Genomic DNA, 25,302 nt, shown 5'->3' with positions numbered 1-25,302 from the left:
TATATACTTCTCAACTTTTTATTTTTTTTTTTTTGGATCGGGATTGGGAATACATGTAAATCCATGGCTGATTCATATCAATGTATGACAAAACCCACTGGAAAAAAAAAAAAATAAAAGTAAAAAAAAAAAAAAAAAAAAACTTTAAAGATAAAGACTAAATAAATAAAGGTTTTGGAGTCAAAAAAAAAAAAAAAATTCTGTGAGATACAGAACTTATAACACAGTTGTAATACTGTTCTGTGACCCACAGAAGCTGTGAGATAATAAACATCTATTTCTTTAAATTGCCAAAAAAAAAAAAAAGAATTTTAAAGACTTTTTATTTTAATATTTTTTATACTTCAGAATTTTTGCTTCTCTTTACAAAGAGTCGGACACAACTGAGTGACTGAACTGAACTGAACTGGTTTTAAACTCCACTTTCAAAGCAATCATTACTTTCTCTCTTTTTTTTTTTTTTCTTTTTTTTTTTTATTATTATTATTTTTTTTTTCCAGTGGGTTTTGTCATACATTGATATGAATCAGCCATGGATTTACATGTATTCCCAATCCCGATCCCCCCTCCCACCTCCCTCTCCACCCGATTCCTCTGGGTCTTCCCAGTGTCAACTTTTTAAAATAAAGAATATATCGCTTCTCGGCCTTTTGGCTAAGATCAAGTGTAAAATAAAGAATACAGATTATTAAATCAGAAAGAAGTAAAAACTCTGAAAATATTTATATATAGACAAAGAGGAATTTCAAAAGCTAATTAGAACAGTGGCAAGTATAATACTATATCAAGAATGGTTCTCTGTGAACTATTGCAATAGTTTTTTTCGATTATTTCATTAGTTACATCCTTTCCCCACTTCAGTCTACTTTGCAAACTACAATTCAAGTAAGTTTCCTAAATGATGTTTTGATACTTTCTTGTCCAAAAATCTTCACAACCATCATCTGTTAAATATACCCAAATTATCTGGCATCTAAGAGCTGACTCTTTATTTCCGTCTAGATGCTTATTTGGTCTCCCTCCATCCCATTGATTTTTAATCAACAAATAATAATGTCTTATGACCTGTTGTATGTTTGTAAATGTGTGTGTTCTTCTAAGAAACATGTTGTCTGATGAGGGAGTCAGAAAGTAAACAAATTAGAGACATGATCGTTATCTATGAGGATATTGTGGCAGTAGTTGCAGACAGGGAGACGTGATGGGTAACTGAGTTAAAGCACCAGCCATAGGGAAGAAAAGCAAGAGGACCAGGAAGTAAAATCACCTGCCTCTGAACATGGACAAGGTCTTAATATGGGGACTCAAAGGAAATGTTTCCTAACATGAGGAGGGAAATCTGCCAAGGCTTCCTGGTAGAAGTCATATTTATATTGAGTTTCCATGTTTAAGTAAGTGCTAGGTCAGTGAAGTGGGGTGGGACAGGGGCATTCCCAGGTAAAGGAACAAACATGTGTGAGAGCCACAGAGGCAAGAAAGAACATGGCATGGTAGCACTTGACTGATTTGACTACAGTGTAGAGTACATGTGTGGAATTGCAAGACTGTAAAGTCAGTGAAGGCCATGAGGGCCCTTATATGTTGTGCACATGAGACAGAACCAGGGGACAGACAGACAGGCAGGCAGCCTGTCAGGTTCAAGGGAATTCAGATTTTGTTGAGAATAAACTCAGGCCTTAAAACTGCAGGTCTTGCTAGGAAACTGGCTTTTTGATGGTGATGGGAAAACTAATTTGTAGGGTTGGCCAACTTTCATGGTACAAGGACTCCCACCACAGCTGATTGATTTTACGCTACCAATGATTTAACAACCAGCTCACTAGATTCCTGAATAGTTACCAATACTTTCTCACAAACAAGTAGGAGCCACCTCCAGAACACTGCTGTTTAGAGGAGTTATGTTCTGAAGAGCATTTTGAGGAGATGTACCTGTATGAGACAGGCAGCTTTTATCTACTGAAGGGTTTTTAAGTAGAGTCATCACAGGGTCACGGTTGTGTTTTGGAAAGGTTCCTGTCATGCAGTTGTGCAGACAGTCTAGAGGAGGTTGAGAATGCATGCAGAGGATAGTATGGACACCACTGCATAGCTCAGGAGTGAGAGATTGCAGTAACTGAGCGAAGACAGAGCAGAAGTCAGAGACTGGTATAAATACCTAACAGACTGATCTTCCTGTGAGTGACAGCTATAAATTCTGAGCAAAACACAAAACATATACCTCTAGAGATGAACAGAGGCAGACAGATTTTGGAGGGATGAATAGGATCTTTGAGCCGGTAATCTGCACAGTGATTCACCCATTTGTTGTGGCTTTGGTTTGAGGGCAACTGCAGTTGTAGCCATGCAAGGGGGGCTCACCATCTTTCTGGCCCAAGGTACCAGGTAAAAGAACTCAGGCAACCAAGGTCACTAGAGGGTGAAAAGAAAATCTTGGGAAAGGAAAATCCAGAGAATAGGGAAATATGTTTAAATGTGGCCCGCTTATCTGCTTCCTGCTGAAGCATGCATGCATGGGGCAGACTGAAAGCAGATTGTGCCCAAGCCTTAAAGAACTGAATTCATCTGCACTGCCGCTCACCCAGGCTTAAGAGTTTTTGTGCTGTGCTAAGTCGCATCAGTCATGTCCAATTCTGTGCAGCCCTATGGACTGCAGCCTGCCGGGCTCCTCTGTCCATGGGATTCTCCAGGCGATAGTACTGGAGTGGATTCTCATGCACTCCTCCAGGGGATTTTCCCGACGCAGGGATCAAACCTGTGTCTGTTATGTCTAACCTGCATCAAACAGGCAGGCGGGTTCTTTACCACTAGTTTGAGTCTAAACTAGTTAATTACCTATTAGAAATATTAACACTCTGGAAGAATTATGAGAGAATCCAGAGTCTTCACCACATAGCCTTTATAGTGTCCATACTATGACCGAAAATTACTTGACAGATCTCAAAAATCTAAAAAAAAAAAAAAAAAGAATTACTCAATTTCAAGGGAGAGATGATTAACAGATGCCAACACCAAGATGACTCAGAGGTTGAAATTATCATGCATATACTTTAAAGCCTCTATGGCAAGAGAAAAGGGATTTTACAGGTATAATTAATTCCTAAATTAGTTTGATTTTTTAACATTCTTTTTTTAATTGAAGTAAATAGTTGATTTACAATATATTAGTTTCAGGCATACAACATAGTGATTCAAAATTTCTATAGATTATACTTCAGGTTATTATAAAATATTGAATTGATTATATTTTCTATGCTGTACAATATATCCTTGTTGCTTATTTATTTTATACACAGTAGTTTGTACTTCGTAACGCCCTACTCCTATTGAGTCCTTTCCCCCTTGCCTTTCCCCACTGGTGATCACTAGTTCTCTCTATCTGTTAGTTGTCTTTTAGTTAATCAAAACAGGGCGATTTTGGATGGCCTGATTTAATCAGGTAAAAGCCCTAAAGGAGGGACTGGACCCTTTTGTCAGGAGAGAGAGATAGATAACATACATTCCTGCTGTCCTGAAAGAAGCAAATTATCATGTTATAGCTGCCTATGAAGAGGGTCATGGAGCAGGGAGGTGTGGGAAGCTGCTAAGATGTGCAGGTGGCTGCCAGTGCTAGTCATTAAAAAGTCAGAACCCTCCTCACATAGACAGGCGTGCTAAGTCACTTCAGTCATGTCTGACTCTATGCGACCCTGTGGACCGTAGCCTGCCAGGGTCCTCTGTCCATGGGATTCTCCAGGCAAGAATACTGAAGTGGGTTGCCATGCCCTCCTCCAGGGGCAGTCTTCCAACCCAGGGATCAAACTTAGGTCTCTTACATCTCCTGCATTAGCAGGCGGTTTCTTGACCACTAGCGCCACCTAGGAAGCCCCCTCATACAGGCTGCTGACTGCTTCAGTCCTGTCCGACTCTGTGCGACCCCATAGACAGCAGCCCACCAGGCTCGCCCGCCCCTGGGATTCTCCAGGCAAGAACACTGGAGTGGATTGCCATTTCCTTCTCCAATGCATGAAAGTGAAAAGTGAAAGTGAAGTCTCTCAGTCGTGTCCGACTCTTAGCGACCCCATGGACTGCAGCCTACCAGGCTCCTCCGTCCAGGGGATTTTTCAGGCAAGAGTATTGGAGTGGGTTGCCAAGCACCAGGGAATAAATTCTGCCAGCTATCCAAGTGAGCTTGGAAGAGGATTCTTCCCAAGTCAAGCCTCTAGATAAGAATGCAGCCCTTGTTGTGTGGCAGAAACCAACACGACATTATAAAGCAATTATCCTCCAATTAAAAACAAATTAAAAAAAAAAAAAAGAATTCAGCCCAGCTGACACCTCAGTTGAAGGTGGATCAGTAGAAATCCATCCAATCAAAAGGTCTAATATATGAGTAACTATAATCAACAATGACAGGAGAGAGAGAGAATAGGGCTCCCCCCATTAAGAAATAATCTCAGAAAATATCCCATACTTTGTGAAAGACAGAAATTTACAGACCGAGGAAGCTCAGAGAACTCCAAACAGGCATTTGAAAGAAATCCACACCCAGACACTAATACTTTCAAGTTCTTCTGGTTTCTGCCCACTTACTTGCTCCAAAGCACTCCCCCCAACACACACACATCGTAGGCTTCTGTTATAATAGCACCCGACATACACATACCATACTCTATATTATTGCAGATGGCTATTTAACAATTAGCCCACAACTTAAGTAAATAAAACATTATCTCAGTTTCATTAGCCAAAAATTTTGGGAGTAGTTTATCTGGGTGATTCTAGCTCAGATTTTCTGACAAGTCAAGATTCTTACAGTCAAAACATTAGCTGGAACCACGGTCATCACAAGTCCCTGCAGTTCTGTTCATTTTGTTTGAATCTCCCCCCCCCCCCCCCCTTCTTCAGATTGCCCTAAGGAGATTGAGTGAAGCAATAACTGAAGAGACCACTGTATGGGCAATGGAGAGTTCACTGATAGCCCAAGGAAAGCGTTTTTCTGTGGCTAAATAGGAATAAAAATCAGATTGAGTGGGTTGAAAAATGAATGGGAGGTGAAAAAGTGGGGAAAATGAGCCTGATTTAAAAAAAAAAAAAAAATCCTGATTGGGTGTTAGCTCAAGAAAACTGAAGGGTCAGGCAAGGATTTTAAAGTAGCTTAGGCATGTTCATACATGAAAAGGAGTAAATAGCAGATAGGCTGATGATGCAGAAGGCAGAAAGAGTGATTAATGGCATAAGGTCTCAGAAGAAGAGAAGAAGGTATCCAGATTACAGGTAGAAGGATGGACCCAGGATGGAATTATCCCAGTTATCCACTGCTATTTACAAACCACCCCAAAACTTCTATTTGAAAGTTTATTAGCTCATAAGTGTGTTGGTCAGAAATCTATGTGCACTTAGTTAAGAGGTTCTTCTCCTGGTCTCAGCTGGGCTCACTCATGAGGCTGCAGTCACCTGGTCGGCCAACTGGGGCTGAGTGGTCCATAATGGCCCTGCTCACACATTTGGTACTTGGCGGACCACTGGCCAGGGTTCTCGTCCATGTGATCCTTCCAGCAGTCTAGCCTAGACAGGAGAACGAGAGCAAAGACTGCAAAACCTATTGAGCCTAAGCTCAGAACTCTCATAGAATCTGCTGCCACATTCTGCAAGGTGGAGCAGGTCACAAGGTGAGGCCAGATCCAGAGGATAAGGTGCAGGATTGTCACCTCTTGATGTGAGCTGCTGAGAGAATTGGGGGCCATTTTTAACTTAGCACAAAAGCCTCCTCCTGCTTTGAGACAGGAGAGAGACCTGAGGCTGACTGTAAGTGTAGAGGTGGTTGTAGTGGGTATTTGTTTAAAGTGAAAAGAGGGAAAGAAAGTAGGAAGCTTTTTAAAACATGATTTTCCACAATATCTAATCCTGTATCCTGCTCGTAATTGGCATTTGATAAGTGTACACTGAGTAAATAAATGTTGAGATTTCTCATAACATCTGACATTTCTCAAGAACATAGATTTAAAAGCTTATTTTAACAATATGAACACTGTAAACAGTATGGGTCATATTGGATGCTTTTATGTATATTGTACAGGCACACAGAAAGAGGTCCTCTGAGCTCAAAATACATGCTTTTGTATGCTGTCTGTGCAGTTGGACTCATACTTAAGAGTAGCTCCTCGTCTCCGCCACCTCTGCCCCCTTGGCCTCCGAGTGGCCTCTGATGGAAACTGTTATGAAATAGAGAAATGCTTCAGGAGAGGACTAGCCGTATACTTCAAAGGAGACCAACTTTCAGGTCCACATGCATGTCCGACTCTGCCTGCTTTTGTTTAACTCTGAAAAAATTGTATTATTTATCATAAGCTGAAAATATGTTGTATAATTACAAAATAGTACTGATTTAAAGTAGACATTATTTCAGGTTAAATTTGCCTTACATTTTCTCCTTCTCTAATCATGGGAATAGATTCCCAGAAACTACATTATCGCCCTCACTGTTGCGTAGCGCACAGCTGTCCACAACTAGCAGTTCCGTTTGGAGAGGAAGGACTGTATGCCTTTGCTCCCCAGTGGCAATAACAAGCTGCTTTTTATTGTTGCTGACATTAAGATAGCTAAAATCAACAGTGAGGTAAACAGTTCTTGGGACCATCTGGCAAGGATTTCAATCCAAAATAGTCTGTAAACACGAACTCCATTTGAGTACCCGGGACCTACTATCCAGTCACTACCAACTGCTTTTTTATTTTAGTTCTAAGCAGTCACTGAAACAGCAAAATAGTAAGACTTGTAGATTCCATCTCTTCACCTTTCTCTCGTCAAATATTTTCGGTTTCCTGAGAGGTTCCAAGAAACTTACGTTCTCTGAGGAAGGTTATAGTGCCTTGTTGAAGGCACCAGTAGATGGGGCCCTGGCAGTTTTGGTCATTAAGTATCTAGTGGATAGAGATATTTGGAATTTCTTCATTTCCTGTTGGTAAATACATTTACTCTATTTAAATGAGAGGCAGAAGTTTGGGGTTGAGTTTTGTTTTTTTGTTTTTTCTTTTTCCTGTTTATTTCAAAGTCGCTATGTAAAAATGGTTTGTAGTGTGACCTTGTTAAGACTTGTGAAGTCTCCCACAAGAAAGTAGCAAAGATAGTTTGTGATAAGACCCTTTATCCAGTCCCAGGACTGATTTCTAAAGTTTTCTACAAGCCTGCACAAAAGGGCACAGCTGGGGATTATTTCAACTGTGAAGCACCCAGAGGAGTGACTGCTGGTGCTGCTAATGGTCTCACCATCCCTTCTCTGGCAATGAATTTTCGATATTGAAATATAGCTTTGGAGAAAAATGTACTGAGAATTCCTTAAGCTTTTTACAAGACACTCAAAGGCTTTTCACAAGCTAGTGCTTTGCAAATGTGAATTCTTGATGTCTAAACATAAAGGTCCTTGACTGAACTAATTTGAAATGTGAATTTTAATACAGAGTGTTTGGAGAATGCAGCTGGACCATTAAAGCATGGTATTTTGCCATTTGTAAGTAATGGGAAATACTGATTAAGAATGTTATAAAGATTTCAGCATTCAGAATGTGATTGCGTTTAATCATAACCTATTACCACAAGCCTGTGTAACAAAAGTATTAACTCTGTTAAAGACAATGGCATACCTATTATACTGTGGCACTTTTTAATTATTTCCATGCTGAGCAGGATATTGAAGAGCTTATTATCTAAAGGTCAGAATAATGCCCAAGACATGGCCAAGCCCAATGAGTGTCAGATGCATGGAATGTTGGATGACTTCATAGTTATGAAATTATTTCATTTCTCATGATAATTCCTGACTTGCCAAGTTAGTGAATTTTAAGAACTCTGAGAGCAGATTTTAAGATAAATGTGAAATAATCCATACTTTTGGAGTCAGGGACTTCCCTTCAGGCATTAGTTCATATTTGACTTGCTTGACTTACACTTGGGGATAAAATGAGTTAGGACAAGGTCTTAGATACCACATTCCCTTACTGGGAAAGAAAACCAACTTGCACAACTTTGGCTGTCTCATGTTTCTTGTTATACAGGCACTAAGAAGCAGCGGTTGCCATGAAATACTTTATTTAACCTTTACAAAAATGTTTTCTTAGTATGGCAAGGCAGTTTAGTTAAATGAAAATAAATAACTGTAAAAATTTTGGATGTCCTTTATATCCCATCTGTTGACTTCTTTTTTTTCTAATTAAAAATTAGGCATAACAATTTTAATTGTCTAAATGGCCATGAGGACTGAAAATAAGTTACAGATTGCATAGGACTACCTGATCTTTTCTTAGGACACATGTTGGCATGTCTTCTATTTTACATTCAACTAAATTTTGCTAAATGATGAATGAACATTTTAAAAGAAAATTTAAAAGAACAATTTTATTCAAACGTTTGTTAGATTTCCTCTATGGTTTATATTTATGTTTAGTCAAATTGGTTTTCAAACAAACAAGAACTGACAGTCTGGCTCATAAGCTCAGAACATTTATCCAAGTCTGAATGACTATCAAACAGTGTCTCCAGTTTACCTTATTGGCTTCCATTTCTCAGCTTACCTAAAGTATTCTTTTATTATTTCCATCCAACTTACCCGTATCTCTTCCACTGAGGAGCTGGGTTCAACCATGAGCATGACAAACATTCACTATCATTTTGTCAAGAGAGTGTGTCTACCCAGCACCAAAATCTTCTGATTGTTCGTGTCACTCAATTAAGCAATCACTATTTGTATTTATTTTATTTAATTATTTTTTAAAAGTGTGAATTATTTCATATTTTATAGACAGGCCATCCTTTTCTGTATAGACAAATAAGCATACATGTAAAATTTCTCTGAATTTTACTTTTCAGCCCCTTATGGCAGCATTGAGGTTGAACAGCCTCAAAGACTATCACACAGTTCTGGACTTAAGGCAGCTATTAGAGTCACAGCTCCTGTTTTTTCAGTCATATGTTGTTTAAATATAGGGAAGCCCATACCCTTTAGAAACATGAAAACAATAGATATGTGTAATGTTGAAATGACCTTTTAAAAACAAGCCTATATATCATTTCATGCTTTTTTTTTTTTTACTGTGTACATTTATATCTGATTTCATGATTAGTGTGTTCCCCAAAAGTTATACATAGCATTGTATTTTAACTAATGAGAAAATTTGCTCCTTAAATCTTTTTGAAAAAAAAAATTGTGAAGTGAATTATTTTTCTCTAATTTAGATCATTTCTATTTAGGTAGCTTTTTAGCAAGGAATACTCATTAGACATCACAGTTTTGTAGATAATGTATAAAAGTGCCACTACTCTTCACCTGACTTTTTCTTTTTCTTTTTTATTTTTCTCTCCAGTATGTAAATGTCAGTCATAGACTGAAAAGAGACTGATGTCCTCCTATATTGCAGGAATAAATTCTGCAATATAGATTATTTTGTAGTTATTTATGAAAAATCTTTTTTAATTTTTAAAAAGATTCCATGATTTATTGTTGGTACGTTGAAGCACTGATAAAGCCTCAATGTTTGCTAGATGTGTGACATTTGATGTGCTGTTTACTCATGGAAATTCAAATGACTTATAAACTGTATGATGAAATAATAAAACATGCTGTTTTAAAACTATGAAGATGAATAGATTTAAGATATGAATAGCATTATTAATCTCTTCATATTAATGATATGTATGTTGTTTTTCTTTCATACTTATGGTGTTTTCTCCCATATTTCTTCATCTGTCTGTCTTTTTGCTGTTCACAATTATAAAGATTTTAAGGTTTTTTCTTTCATAGTATTTATATTTGCCCTACTTGTATCAGTGTGGATTGTTATTCTGCAAATGCATTTTTTTGTTTCTTTGCGTTTATTCCTTATATAATTCTCTTTTTATATCATCTAGTTTGCTTTAGCCTCAGGCTGTTTTCTGTTTATACCACACTGTTCTGACCTCTCAATATTTTCCTACAGTTTTATAAAAATCGTGCATTATTGCATTCTTTAGAGAAAACCAAAATTTTCCTGATTTCTTTTCCCTGAATTCTGCAACTGGGTGTTTTTTTTTTTAGCTAGTCTTTTTGAGATCCTGTGAACTGTAGCCCACCAGGCTTCTCCATCCATGGGATTTCCCAGGCAAGAATACTGGAATGGGTTGCTATTTTCATCTCCAGGGGATCTTCCCCACCCAGGGATCGAACTCATGTCTCCTCCTTTGACAGGCAGGTTCTTTACCAGTGAGCTACCTGAGAAGCCCTGAATTCTGAAACTGGGTGTTTTTATTAACTTTAGTCTCTTTCCCCTTATTTTTTCAGATGCTATGCTTTTTCCTTTGCAGTATTGTTTCAGAGGTCTCATGGCTTTTTTTTTTTTTTTTTTGGTCTCATGGCTTATTTTTGTGTCCTTTTTGCTATTTATTAATGATTATATCAAATTATGGATTGCCCTTTGTTATACTATATTATTTGAGGAATGATGATTTTTATTCTCCAGCTTTAGGCCAGATAATAAAGTCAACTCCTGTTCTACTTCGCATTTTCCAGCTGGCATTTTCTAATATTCTCAACTATACCGAGGTGAAAGTTTCTACGTCCTTCCACGCTTCCTTGTTATTGTGAATTGTCAGAAGTCAGGCACAGCTACAGTTTCCTTCATTCACGCAACTTTTTTTGTTTATTTTTTCCTGACTCTTCCTTCATCAGCATTTGCCTTGTGATAACCATTCGTAAAAGTAAACAGTGGGGTGCTGCTAGAATCTGTTGTTTCCTGGGAGCTACTATTTCTGAATATATATAGAAAGACCAGCCAGATAGTGAATAGCTTTCTTTCAAACAGCCCAATGACTCTCAGTTACTATGTTTCAGTGCCTTTAATGCTTCACTCTCTGGTGTTTATTGATGACTGGTGCTCTGAAAATAAGTGGCAATTCCTGACCTAAGAGTTCACTACCTCTTTAGCCTCCCTTTCTGTATCATCCTCTCTCAGGCAGGTCCTCTCTCTAACTCTCAGCTCTCCTCATCCCCAAGAATCTATACACATCGCTGCTTTGAGAGCAAGATCTGACCTGAAACAGTGATTTTTGTTCCAGTTTGACTCTTTCCTTTCCAGGATCAAAATCCCATGAGTTATGGGATCTATCTGGGTTATGGTCAAAGCTATTAGAAGAATGTAAGCCAATGAGTTCATAATATAAAGTTAATTTTCCACATGATACTGACAGTAAGTTGTTTGCACAAAGATTTAAAGCTATAGTTTGCTACTTTTATGACTTGTTTGTAATGCAATCAGTGTGGGTTTTTTAGACGTGAATTTTGTACAGGAAAAACCAATCCAAGTTAGGCTGTCACCTGCTTTTATGAGAAATAACAAAAATATCTTTTCTTCTATTTCAACATCTTTTTTCATGTTATTTCCTTGGATAAGTGAAACATATCAATCTCTAGTCACTCGTTTAACTTCTCCAGGCATAATAAGGCTTCCCAGGTGGCGCTAGTAGTAAAGAACCCACCTGCCAATGCAAGAGACGTGAGTCGAGAGTTTGATCCCTGGGTCGGGAAGGTCCCCTGGAGGAGGGTGTGGCAACCCACTCCTGTATTCTTGCCTGGAGAATCCCATGGACAGAGGAGCCTGACAGGCTACATGACTGAAGCAGCTTAGCACACACGCAAGCATAATACCTCTAGAGTCCTACAACAATGTTTTTCTTCCTCTCATAAATTTTTACACTATACTTTTCCTTGTTAAACCTCTCTCCCACTATACTGTGAGAATTCTCATTTGTCTCTGTCTCCATCATGTGGGCTTCCCTGGTGGCTCAGTGGTAAAGAATCCGCCTGCCAATGCGGGAGACATGGGTTCCGTCCCTGGGTCAGGAAGATTCCCTGGAGAAGGAAATGGCAAGTCCCTCCAGTACTCTTGCCTGGGAAATCCCATGGACAGAGGAGCCTAGCGGGCTACAGTCCCTGGGGTCGCAAAAGAGGCAGACACGACTTAGCGACTAAACAACCACCACCACGACCACCATGTGTAGTACAGTTAGTTGGCTTATGGTGAACATTTAGTAGATATGAATCCTAAAAATATTTGCTAAGTTGGGGGAAAAAACCTCTTGCCTTAGGGGGGAAAAAAGCCCCAAATAATTGCATTAAATTGCCTCAGGAATCATATGAGTAAGTAATACAGCAAGCCAGACCTTGTGTGAAGAGCAGTGATGGAGGCCTCAGAAATGAACTGAGGCTTCTGTCATCCCTCCAGCAAAATGCCAACAGAGCAAATGGCAAATCTGTGACACTGACTAGGACAGGTGGGGAGACGTCATGCAGGAAGCTGAATTTGAGTTTTTAAAATAGAAATGTCTAATTTCTTTTTACTTGAAGGCTCTGTATGCTTTCTGTTGAACTTTTTTCATTTTAACAACATTAATTTTTATCTGATTGCAAAGTAATACATATTTATAGTGTGAAATTTGGAAATTACATAAAAGCACACAAAACACACACATAAAAAGGGAAGTTAAAGCTCGCATCCCCAAGATAACCACTGTTAGCATTCTGGTATATTTTCTAGCCATTTTTCTCCCTTTAGGAATAGACATGTATACTTTTTGTTCATTTTATAAAAATGGAGTATATATTGCACATATCTTTTTGTACTGTGATTTTTTTCTGGCTAATCTTTGGCTAAGTAAAATTGTTCATGCTTTTTTCATGCTGTGATTTTTTTTTCCAATAGTTTCAGAGGATTCTATAGTGTAAGTATGATTAAGAAAAGAGATTCTTAGTAAGCACACTTCAGTTCAAGTCTTAGACCTTGCCCTCTTGAGCACTGTGGCCTCTCTGTAGCTCAGCTTGCTTTTTCATTCGTAAAATAAAAGTATCTCCCACCTAAGATTATTTTAAGGAATAAAGAAGAACATATGTAAAAAGCACTTAGCCCACTGCTTGACACGTGAAAGTGAAAGAAAAAGTGAGTGTTGGTTGCTCAGTCATCACTCTGACTCTTTGCAACCCCACGGATTGTAGCCCGCCAGGCTTCTCTGTCCAAGGAATTCTCCAGGCAAGAATACTGGAGTGAGTTGCCATTCCCTTCTCCAGGGGATCTTCTGACCCAGGATTCGAACCCAGGTCTCCTGCATTGCAGGCAGATTCTTTACCATTTGAGCCACCAGGAAAGCCCAAAGTATGTGTCTAATAACTGATAGCTATTATTGTTTTTGCTATATTTTATTTAACTAATGTCCTAGTAATGCCATATTTTCATTATTAAAACAGTGCTGGAATAAGCATACATCTAGGTAAATCTTTGCACATGTCTATAATTATTATATCAAGATAAATTCCTATTTAGAATTGATGAGTCCAATGAGTATCTGAAGCTTAGATTTTTGATAGAAAGATTACTCTCCAGGTACAATTTTCATCCTAACCATTTTTTGAGTGTGCCAGAATTCCCTTCTCCTATAAGAGGTTGCTTTACACGATTGCACAGAATTTGTAGCTTTCATGTAATTCAAACAATCTTGAGAGCAAACCTACATGTAAGCCCTCATCTTTTGTGTCATTGATATTTGTGTGATGACAGTGACCATTATATCACCCCCTGAAAGGCTGATTTGGAAATCTTTTTCTTTCTCCTCTTTCTTCCAAAATACACTGCCTCAAAGAATCCAAGTTGTCCACTAGAAAATAATTCAAATGGATTTATTTCTACTTTATCATTCTTTTAGGTTGTGCTCTATAAATATAAAAAGGAGTCCTAAGAGTTCTAATATTGAATCAGAGTGACACCAAGGATTAGCAATTATCTAGATATTTTCTACCTAGTTTTTAGCATTATTTCAGATACTCTGAACATCCTGAAATTCAACTGCCTTAAAAAAGCAATAATGAGCAACATATTTCATTTTGTTTTCATGTTAGTTTACTGATGTGAAATGTACTGTCAGTTCCACTTATGCATTCTAAACAAGCAATCTAGCTTTGATGTATTTAATTTGATCTGTAGCTTTTTAGATGTTATTTTGGATAGACAAGAATTTGTATTTTAACTTAATTTTCATTTGTCATGCTCACCTAGTCTATATCATTTAGGGTCTACTTTATGCTTTAGTATCATATTGCAGTGTCTGAATTATAGATTTTAGGGATTTCATTGATGTGTAGCTTAATCTAGTATTGTTATCCACGTAAAGTAAATCTCCTATATTGAAAGGTCACTCAAAATAGGAATTGTTGCTGAATATTTTTATTTCATTCTCATTTTATGATATTTTATGCCCAAATATCACCACTAAAATTTTTTGATGTCTACTTTGGGTTATTTTGGTTATTTTTCAAAAATCCCGATTTTTTATTCAACAGATACTTTATTCAGTGCCTACTGTGCACTAGGCTCTTGGGATATAGATATGAGCTTAAAAGTTTAAAAAACAAATATGATGCTTAAGCGTTTGTATATATTAATATACATTATATACTATATATTTACTACAAGCATATATTCAGTAGTTTCTTTCACTTGCATTTCACATAACTTTTTCAGAACTAAAATTTCTGTCAAGAATAAAATATAATGGGGAAGTATGTTTACATTATTTAGATTTTCAGTTTCTTTTTGGAACATTGCATATTACTGTACAATAAATTACTATAAAGTACAAAAGTATGCAAATGACTCTGAAGACAAATTTTCAATTTCTGACTAGGTAGAAAGCATCTTGATAACAATTTTTAAATGAATAGTGAAATAAAGTTCACAGAAGAGTATCTAGTACTTTCATTTATATTTCAGATATCATTTAAAGTTATTTCTTAACATACCCGCCCGCCCACTTTCTCTTCCTTGGTGTACCCTGTTATCCTAGATTTCATTTTGTTTTTCTTTCCTCTGTAATCTGTTGAGTCAGGAATTCTCCCTTTGGATGTGACTGTGGGTGGTCCTGAGAGCTGATCCCCAAGCCCCTGATCAGTAATTCAGTTTTAAGTTTTATTTTTTATTGAAAAAAAATGAGTGGAAACTTCTATGCTCCCATTTGAGGTCTTCAGTGGAATTTGATCTTGCTGCCAGTGTGGCCCTGGAATAGGGCAGTCTGCTAGAAAAAAATGTCAGTGTAGCCCCTTGAGGCCTTCCATTGAGTGCGGCTACTGTACAACCTGCCTTATACTTCATTTCATTTCCCACTGAAAAGTTCAAACAAGAGTGGTTCCTATTTGACTGTTTTTCCTCCCAATGGAAAAAATTAGACACTAGCTAAGTAGGCCACAGAGAGTGAAAAGCCTGAATGGAAAAGAAAGATGGTGAAGGAAGTGAATCTGAAAGGGAAACTTAATGGAAACAAGGGGAAAGAAAATTTCCAAATTGTTGAAAGAACATTAAAGACACCTTGGGCTCTAGGCAGAATGGATAGTGATATTTTGCTAAGCCCGTTCCTTCCTCTCTCCTGTTTCTGGCCCACATTGCTCTCATTCTATTGCGGTTGTCCAGACCCCTCCACACTCTGCTCTCACTATCCTTTCAGCACATCGCTTATCTGTACTCAAGGCTAATTCCTGAATAAAGCACAAATTCCTTAGCTCAGCAAATCACCAGGGCTAGCCACCATCTAGATCTGCTTCTCAGACCTTATCCTCACTCTTTTTTTGACATGTTTCTTCTTCAACCAATTGAGACTATGAACTTTGCCCCAAGCAAACCTTCTGACTTCACCTCTCAGATTGTCCCCCTTGGCCAGTGACTGCCATCTTTATCAATTGAAGTCCTACCCAAACTCTCAAGCCCAAATGCTTTAGAAAGCTCTCGTAATCACAGCAACCTGAACAAGCCCTCTCTCCTCCAGGCTCCTGTATCAGTGTGTACCTCCCTAATGCCTCTTGTGGGTTAGTTATACAGGCCTTACTTTTCCTGTAAAATCTTAAGCTCCTTATGGGATAAAGACCAAAGCTCTTTTTTATGTCCTCCATAGTCTTTCACATATTGCCTTCCTTATAGTATCTGACTAATAAAAATGTATTGGATGAATAATAGAAACAAGTCTCATTAGGATTAGGCAATCTAATACAAATTTCACATTTTTATGCCTGATTTTATAGTTTCTTTGGTATAGAAATAAAAATAGACATATGGGTATTTGTTATTAAATGGAGACTTCTCAGTACCTATAACAGTGAAATTTAGTGAGTCAGTCCAACAAGTACAGGATTTTCCACCCTCATTTGATGTCCAGGGGTACCTGAACATCCTGCCTAGTGCCCATGGGAAGGAAGGCTGAAGTACTGCTAGGCCTTCTGAATTCCTTTTTGTAGATTTTTCGCTCCAAGGAATGTCATTCCTTCCCTATTAAATTATATATACATGTCATTGCCAATGATATTTAAATGCTTTTTAACTGCAGGCCAGACATTACAAATATTCTGTTGGTCATACAGTTGGGAAGAAACGTCATGTTTTTCTCCCACTTAACTTTTCTGTGTGCACTACTCCAAACACATCTGGATTTTCATAATTCAAAGACAATATATGTGGTATATGTGCCAACGTTTTGAGAACAAATAGCTGCCAAGCAAAATCTGATAGCATATTCCTTGGTGACATTCTGTCATTAAAAGCTGTGCACACAGAGTGAACAGCTACCTAAGATTGAGCTCATATGCAAATTTGAACACTCCTCAATTAAAATTACACTGTGTACATTAAGACTTTCTTTAGAGGCTATGGAATTTTCAAGAAAAATACAGCTGAGCTTGACCTTAAGTACCTTGCCTCATTATTTTTTGTCATTTCCAGCTACTAGTCTCTCCAAAGAAAACAACTTTCTTTGTTTCCTTTAGTTTTGTGTGTACCCTGAGCTTTATTCCCAGTTGCTGCTACAAAAAACTGAAGTGGTTCCAAACACCACTATTGTTTTTCTTTTTTTTTCCCCTGTAACTAATATTTAAACATCAAAGATACTCTGGTACTTTTATGTTGAAGACTGTATATAAAACCAAATTTTCCCTAAAGGTATTTTATTTGCTGTCCAGGATTTTTTTTTTTTTTTTTTCTGTTAGACTTCTTTTTTTAGAAATCATCTGACTGGTAGCCTTTTGATTTCACAAGATCACTGGCAGTTGTATGGAGGAAGAACTGAGTGGGGCCGTATTAAAAGCAGGGAGATGAGTTACGAGATTTTTTTTAATATTTTAAGATATTTAAAAACAAAACAAAAAAATCCCTCTCTGAATTTTCCACCAAACATTACATTATGATGAACAGTGACCTTGGGAAATTTTCAAGTTTAAGCACTTTATAAGGGTTCCTCTTAATGCTAAAACTAAAAAATAATGTTACTATCAAAAGACTTTATTATTATGGCAATTCCCATGAAGTCGTTAATGTATTTAAGAACCCATTATGCTAGCTCTTATATAATATTTTCAAAGTTTTGTTTATTCTGTTAATTGGAAAATGCTTCATGTGATTAACCTTTGGTTAGCTCTTTTAAAAATTATTTATGATGTGAAGGGAAATATTGTTTGTATATTATCTACACCTTTTTCCTAAAATGTCAGCTCTATTTCTGTATGGCATCATTGACTCAATGGACATAAGTCTGAGCAAACTCTGGGAGATAGTGAAGGACAGGGAAGCCTGCCATGCTGCAGTCTGTGGGGTCGCAAAGTGTCGGACACAACTTAGTAACTGACCAGCAAGAACATTGTTTATTTTCATTTAAACATGTATCCTAAAGAAACAGTCATTGTTGTTTTGGAATATTTTTCCAGTTAGTGGACTTAAGTTTGGAATACCTAATTGCAGTTAATAGGTAGCAATAGAAATAGAAAGTGTTTGATGTCCATGAAAGAAATCTAAGTATTACTAAAAGTAGTAATACTATGTGAATAAACGTGAATGTGGATCAGGGACTCAACTGGTAAAAATTACAATAAATACATACTAAGAAAAAGCATAGAACAGACATTCAAAATGTTAAAGGTATTTCTTATATGATATATGTGATCTCATAAGGAGAATGAATATGTTAAATGAATTGCATTCTCAAATTGCTATTTTGTTCTTTATCAAAAGGAAAAATAAAGAATGGCAATTTAGGGTCAAAAATAATGCTACACACCAAATTTAGCTTTAATTGCTGTCTAGCCAGAGGAAGGAATAAACTGTCAGCCAAGACCATGATTCTTTGATCTCACATTTCAGCCTTCTTGTCCTCCAGATGAATGAAACAGTCTTTCCTCAAATGTTCAACAGGCCCTTTTACCATTTGATAGGACAATTATTTTTAAGAAGGTTTAAAATGTGATCTGGAAAACCACGTTGACTCTATGTGGCATATTTGCTATTCTTAGCCTGGTTGAATAAGCTGGAAGTGGATGAATAATGCAGGTTAGAAAGAAAACAGATGCTAAGTATTACAAATAGGAAGGTTTTCCAGCAATGAGACTTTCATTTTAGGACTAGATTTTTGTTGGCACTTTTGGCATTATGACAATTATTGTTTCTCTCTCCAGCTGTTACACATCTGTATTGAAGGTTGGGGCAATTGGCGTTGGTCAGAGCCCTTCAGTGTGGACCACGTGGGGACATTTATTAGAACTATTCAGTACAAGGGTCGAACTGCTTCACTCATCATCAAGGCTCAGCAAGTCAGCGGCGTGCAAAAACAGGTAAGTTCTTGTGTGTCCATGGCCCAGACGACTCTGAACCATTGGATGTTATAATGGAAGGGAAACGTAAAGAGATGAAAATAATAATCGTGAAAAAATTGCAGAGCTCTTCCTAGCTGTGCCTACCCCAGCCATACACACGCACTCTTACTAAGTGCTTGTTGTTGATCCTGATGATGCTGATGGCTTCGTACCCTTGTCCCAGGTCTTTTACAAGAGCTGCTAACGAGCAGTAAAATTTACTGATTTTCATTTCACCTCTTCTCCCTGTCACCACCTACCTTCTGGTGGAGGTGCTAATGAGCTGTGAAATGGCCAAAGGGTCTTTATTGAGAAGGAAAAGAAGCCAAGGATGGTGGGACTCTGGATAATCCAGCAGTGGATAACCAGGAGTTGATTCTCAGGCACGCAAGAGTAACCTGCAAGAAAGTGTCGAAGTTCTCTCCCATGGCAGAGTGGGCCTGGGTCTCCAGCAAGCGTTCTTTTCCTAGGAGTTAATATTAACTGCAGTAAAAATTCACTGCAGTCTAACTCTTGGCTTATAAAACCTCAGCTCTCAGCACATATTTTTACGTATTTTATAAAACTTCCTTTTGGCTGTTTTTGAAGTTCTAAGACTGCAAAGGGGGAAAAAAAGTATCTGACACTTTTTTGTGTTCTTAAGATGTGAAAATGTGGTTTTTAAAAGATGTTTTTCAAGCATGGAGCACATGACAAGAGTAGAAAGAAAAAAAAGGAAGTATTAAAATTTGAAAACTGGCTTCACTGCGCACATAATAACTGGATTTGTCATAAGAGTTTTAACATATACATCTGCATCTGGATTGTAACAGTCTATCCAAAGCTTATGTGAACTGAGGACGTGATAGACACAGCACCCGTCCCTGGAAAAGGAAAAAGGGAGCTTTCCGTATTGCGCACCTGGGACCCCTTCACTGCTGTGTGCCAGGGGGCAAGCAGGAGGCAACCAGTAAGGTGAACAGTAGGACCCGTGCCATGTGCATTCTTGTTCTGCACCTAATCAGGGAGCTGGACTTCGTGCTCTCATTATTGAGAGCAACAAGTGAGAAGAGTACGGTAGCAGTAGAGTCTCAGAAAAGAAGCGTGAATGAGTGTTCCCCGTCAACTGACCCTTCCCCAATTATTTGTTGATTGCCTCCTGTAGGACAGGGTAAAACGGAAGTATGTGACACAACCTTTGCTCTCAAAGTGTAGATTTACATAAATTTATGTAAACCCAACAATGTGTACGGCTGACAGTAAGTGTGAAGGGAATTTAGAGGTTTCACTAAGAAGATTGACCTGAACTGGGCTTTACAAAGCATGTCCAATTGAGATTAAGAGAGGGCATGCCCACTCAGCAGTATAGGATAAACAAAGATACAAATATGGGACAAATGGATCTTACCCACGGACTCAGGAGGAGACCAGCATGGCTAGTGTGGGCTTTGAGCTGGAAAGTCTTAAAAACAAGAATCGTTTCTCCCGTCTGCCCTCAGAACTTGCTTACATGGATGTGCTCTCAACAAACATCTGCTCAGCACCCACTGGTTTTCTGATTCTGTCACTCACGATGTCTCAAGAATGCCTTGTCTACCTTCCTATTCATCGGCGTGCCTGAGAAATGGTCATACAGCATTTGTTTGAATGCTGTGAATGACAAGAGTCTCTTTCTCTCACATGGCTGCTCTTTCCGTTGTCAGTTACTTCCAGCTATTAATGAAATAAGAAATTCTTTCCTAATTTTGAGCCAAGATCTGTTACCATTTAGCCAGTTTTTACCATTCCTCAGAACTTGAGAGCCATACACAGAAAGCACGCAGCTTGTTGCCTCTCCTCTATTTTAAGCCTTCCAAAAACATGAGGAATTAGCATATTTCCCTTAGTTTCTCTCCCTCTAGGCTAGTGGTTTTCAAACTTGAGTATGTGTCTGAATCCCTTGGAGGGTTTGTTGAATGAAGCACAGCTTGTTGGATTCCCACCCCTAGAGTTCCAGGTTCAGTAGTTCTTGGGTATAGCATGAGAATTTGTATTTCTAAGAAGTTCTCAGATGCTTTGACTACCATAGCTTTGATCTGAAGTTTTCCAGTTCATTCAGCTCTGTGTTCAGAGTTCAGAGGACATTTACCAATCAGTGGAGTGGCAGGGTCCTTCTGTGGAGAAATGTTTTAAAGATATGTCCTGGTGGTTAAAATCACAGGCGCACTTGCTAGCTGCTATTTACCGTTGTGGATCACTTTTCTCATCTGTAAAATGGGAAGAGAATAGTGCCTTCCTCGTGAAGTAGGTGTGAGAATTAAATAAGTTTGTATGTGTATAGTGCTTATACTAGTGCCTGGCCCACTGTCATAACCCAATGAACTTTAGTTATTATTACAATAATGAAATATTTCCAGGCATGACCAACACTGGTTGGACTATTTTGTGTTGCTACATATATACACCTCATTCTTGCCATAGATACTACTACTTTCAAGAACTGATATTAAATTTCAGGATAAACTAGTATATACACTGTACCTGAGTAAGATACTATTGCAACAGTATATACCATAAGTCAAAAAAATTTGTCATGAAAAATACATTTTTTTTAATTCTCACAAAATTTTACCTACCTTTTTTCTGATTGTAAAAGATCTCTCAGCCCTTGTACTTATTACCTATATGACCTTAAGCAAATTTCTTAACTGTTTTATGCTTCATATTCCTTTTAGAATAGAAAACACCCAATAAATACTAGTTCACACTGTTATTTTTATGTTAACTATTATAAAATATATCTGGAAATACAGAAAAGCCTCATGAAGAAAATTAAACTTACTCTTAAATCTACCAACCAAAAAATATATTCTATTATTACTTTGGTGTATTTTCTTCTGCTTTTTTTCTTTGAAACAACTCGAAATCTAACTGTGTGTACTTAGTCACTCAGTTATGTCCAACTCTTTGCAACCCTGTAAACTGTAGCCCACCAGACTCCTCTGTCCATGGGGATCTCCAGGCAAGAATACTGGAGTGGGTTGCCATGTCCTCCTCCAGGGGATCTTCCCAACCTAGGGGTCAAACCTAGGTCCTCCCACATTGCAGGCAGATTCCTTACCATCTGAGTGAAATTGAACTGTAATCACAATTTTTCAACTTGTTTCTTCTTTTAACTTTATGTAATGTTTATTTTCTCCTGTTATTTAAAATTCCTGAAGTTATCCTTTGAATGGTTGCCTAGTGATTTGCCATATGGTATATCGCAACACACATAGACATTTCCTTGTTGTTGAATATTCAGTTAATGTCCAGTTGGTCACTGTAATAGATCCTGCAGTAAATATCTTTTTGTATAAATATATGTCCACATTTCTGTATCTGTCCTTAAAATAATTGCTATAAAATTTAAATTACCTGCCCAAAGGATATGAATATTTTTGTAATGCTTGATGCATATTTCCAAATTAAAAAGATGTACTTTATTTGTTAGACAAAATTCACTGTTTTGACTTACCAGAGTCTTACTGCTACTAAGCTAATCTTTTAAATAACCAAATATATATTTTTCCTAAAACTTCTGCCGACTTCATGAGTTTTTCAAACTATTAGCATTTTTTAAACCTTAAATATTTATGAAGGGTTCAAATCAGAACTAAAAAAATTTTCCATGCATTGAGAGTTTAAGGAATTCTTTTAATCACTCTCTCTGTTAGTGCCAAATATAGATTTTAAGGCATCTGGTGCCAAATCACATTTCAGGACTTTGCCAAATGTTATTTGTACTGTTAAATGTTAATAATCCTTTTCTGGGGCTGGGGGGAGAATGCCTTTCACACTTTTCTCTGCTTCTACCCCATTTATAATAAATACTCTTAAAAAAAAAAAGTTCAAGTCTAGCCAGACAGGAAAGGGATATGTAGAAAGAAATAATGGAAGCATAAGCAGCCCTTACTTGGCATTTACCTGTTTGAGAAGAGGTGTCTTCTCTCACAGGAGCTGGGAAAATCCATTTTACATTCCTACTATCATGGGAGGCCTTACACACATAACTTATTTTGAGTTTTAACATTTCTTGTCATCATCATATGAGACTGTGCTCTATATTAGAGTCATTTTTAAAAACTCAGCAGAGCAGGGGAGAATGAAACACAAAAGCAACAATTCTTTAACCTAAAATTGAAGCAAATAGAAAGTGGTTTATACTGAACCTGGGTAATAGGAGGTTTGGTAGACCACCATGGCAACCTCAGACCTACTGCTGCATGTATCAAAGTTGTAAAAAACCTTTCCAGTCATTGTTTTTCAGTGTTTCTTCTCTTTCTCTCTCTCTCTCCCCACTTCTCTGTCTGTCTGTCCCTGTCTCTCTCTGTCTGTTCCTGTCTGTCTGTGTCTCTCTCTCTCTCCCTCTCCCCTCCACACCGCCCACCCCCCGCCCAACACACACAAAGTATTACTTCCTTTTAAATTGGATTTTTTTTCCCTATGGTCAGTGTAGATTGACTGACATTCAGGTTAGCTCTAGTCAAAGTACACCAGAGACACAGGATTCCTCAGGTGGCCAGGTTAAGAAGGAAGATAGGAACCAAACTTCCAGAAGAGCGTGGTGGACCCCTGCCTCCTTCACATCTTGGATTCTTTCCTTCTATCCCACCTGGGCCTGGAAAGTTACAGTAAACCGCAGCTGCCTAATTACCACACCCCATTTGGGGAGGTGAGTGTGTGCAGCTCCCTGATGTACCTTAACCGTGTTACCATGCCTCTGGACAGTGGAGAATTGGCTAAAGCTTGTTGGAACAATGACGTTTAGTTGCCTGTACCTTGCCTTTCCAAGACCCTTCTCATTTCTCCAATTCAGTAAAAATTGACCACACATAAAATTTCCCAGGAACTTTGCATTATACAACTGCTTATGTACACGTATCTGCTTCTATGTTTTCCATCTCTTCATTGAGGAAAGCTTTACCGCTCTAAAAATTTCAATGTACATATATGAATGTATGTATATATATTTGTATCTTTATGCATACACTTTTAATCATGGCTAAGATATCATTTTCCAGTGCATCTGGTGCTCTGGAATTATTCTTTTAATATTGCTATTCTTCTTGGCACTGATCTAATAAGAGTTCTGAAACCTGCTAAGTAAAATCATATGTAGAAATCTTCAATATGCATCTTTGTGGCTTTGGAGTTTGGGGAAGTGGTGTGAAACCTGGAAATGTGTACTAAAGAGAAACCCTACATTACAAAAATTAAGTAGCTGTCTTCAACTGATAAATTAATCTTGAAATTCTAACCATAATTTTCAAAATATCAGCACCGTAAGTGTTGCCACTTTGAAGGAAAGCAGACACGGCTGTCGCTGAACCCTGTGAGGGAGCAGCCATGTAGAGCTCAGTTCCAAGGGGCAGCCATTTTGGATATCCTTTCATCTTAGTAGCCTTTCCTCCCTGGCCACTTTTAAGGATTTTCTTTTTATCAAATTTGAAGCCTATTTAACAGGCTTTTTGGTTGAAAATGAAACTATAAAAACCCACCAAGAGGATCTTTGTCTTTAAACAAAGTGAGTCCCAGATGGTTGCAGAGATTCTGTGGTTTCTGTGAGAGACAGCCAAATTCTCTCCTAAGTCTCATGGGGCCCAAAGGTTCTGAAGCGAGAGCACTGAACGCACATCGCCAGGCCTGGACACATCCAGAAGAGGAACAGAGTTAAATACTGCCTCAGAGCTTCCAAATGTTTATTCAAAATTAGACAATGCTATGGCATCATAAGGCTTATCATAAGTGTCTAGTAACCCCTACATGTGCTAAAGAAAAGCTTGTGTGCTCATTTAGGACTCATAGTTCAGTTGACTTGTGTGTGTTTTGTTATTTTGAAAATACTGTTTTAAAAGATTATAATGGCCAGAGTATCTAGGGGGAATATAACAGTTAAGCATAGCCTGGTTTTTGCAGACGTGTTCCCTCTAAAGAAGATTCTAAAGAATAGACTGTTGGAAAATAAATGTTCAAGAAATTGCTAAACCTGTCTATTCAAATAATGCAAGTTGAAGCAACAGTGACTTTAATTTTTGGTCTGTCAATCTAGCAGATTTGTCTGGGATAAATAATAGTTCATAAATAATTGTTAATATATTTATTCTTATAAGTAAGAGTTTTTTTAAAAAATGGTGGTTACAAAGTGCTCCTAATGACATAGGAAAATATATCAATTAGGATGCTTTCACCATGACGTTACAAAAATAGGCTTTTTAATCTTCATAGCAAGTTAATGAAGCAGATATTATTGCTCCTATTTTACGGCAGGTTCAGTGTTGGTTAGTTAATTAGGTGCTCAGTACTGTATCTGCTTCTCTGCTGTCATCTTGAATTTGCCTTCCTGGCCTCAAGATAGCTGCAAAATCTATATCCTCTCCTAATATCTTCCATGGCAGAAAAAAAGGAGGGTTTTCTCTTCTCAAATTGTTTCCCTTATTATCAAAGAGTAAAATCTTTCCCAGAGACTTTTAGCAGTCTTCCTTTTTGTATTATTTGCCAAAACAGAGCCCCATGTTCACCACTAATCATTGGCAATGAGGGAATGGAGTTACCAGGATTGGCATGTACCAACGGTGATATAGCCTTTAGGGGTCTTGAGAGGTGTCCACTTTCCCTGAGGACTGGACTGCTTTTTGAGGACTAAACCAAAT

General features: G+C 37.9%; 1 protein-coding gene across 9 annotated transcripts in view; it reads left to right on the top strand.

Moving 5' to 3' along the window:
* VPS13B (vacuolar protein sorting 13 homolog B) overlaps positions 1-25,302 on the top strand; it is a 771,473-nt gene that overhangs the window by 688,664 nt on the left and 57,507 nt on the right. For all 9 annotated transcript variants that reach the window (XM_061123681.1, XM_061123682.1, XM_061123678.1 and 6 more), the window contains one exon: positions 18,476-18,631. In XM_061123681.1, the coding sequence (XP_060979664.1) occupies positions 18,476-18,631 (156 nt within the window). The remainder of the gene's footprint in view (positions 1-18,475; positions 18,632-25,302) is intronic.

Source organism: Dama dama, chromosome 21 (genome assembly GCF_033118175.1).
Source record: "Dama dama isolate Ldn47 chromosome 21, ASM3311817v1, whole genome shotgun sequence".
NCBI classification, from domain to species: domain Eukaryota; kingdom Metazoa; phylum Chordata; class Mammalia; order Artiodactyla; family Cervidae; genus Dama; species Dama dama.
Note: the sequence above shows the minus strand (reverse complement) of the source record. Positions and strands in the feature narration are given on the sequence as shown.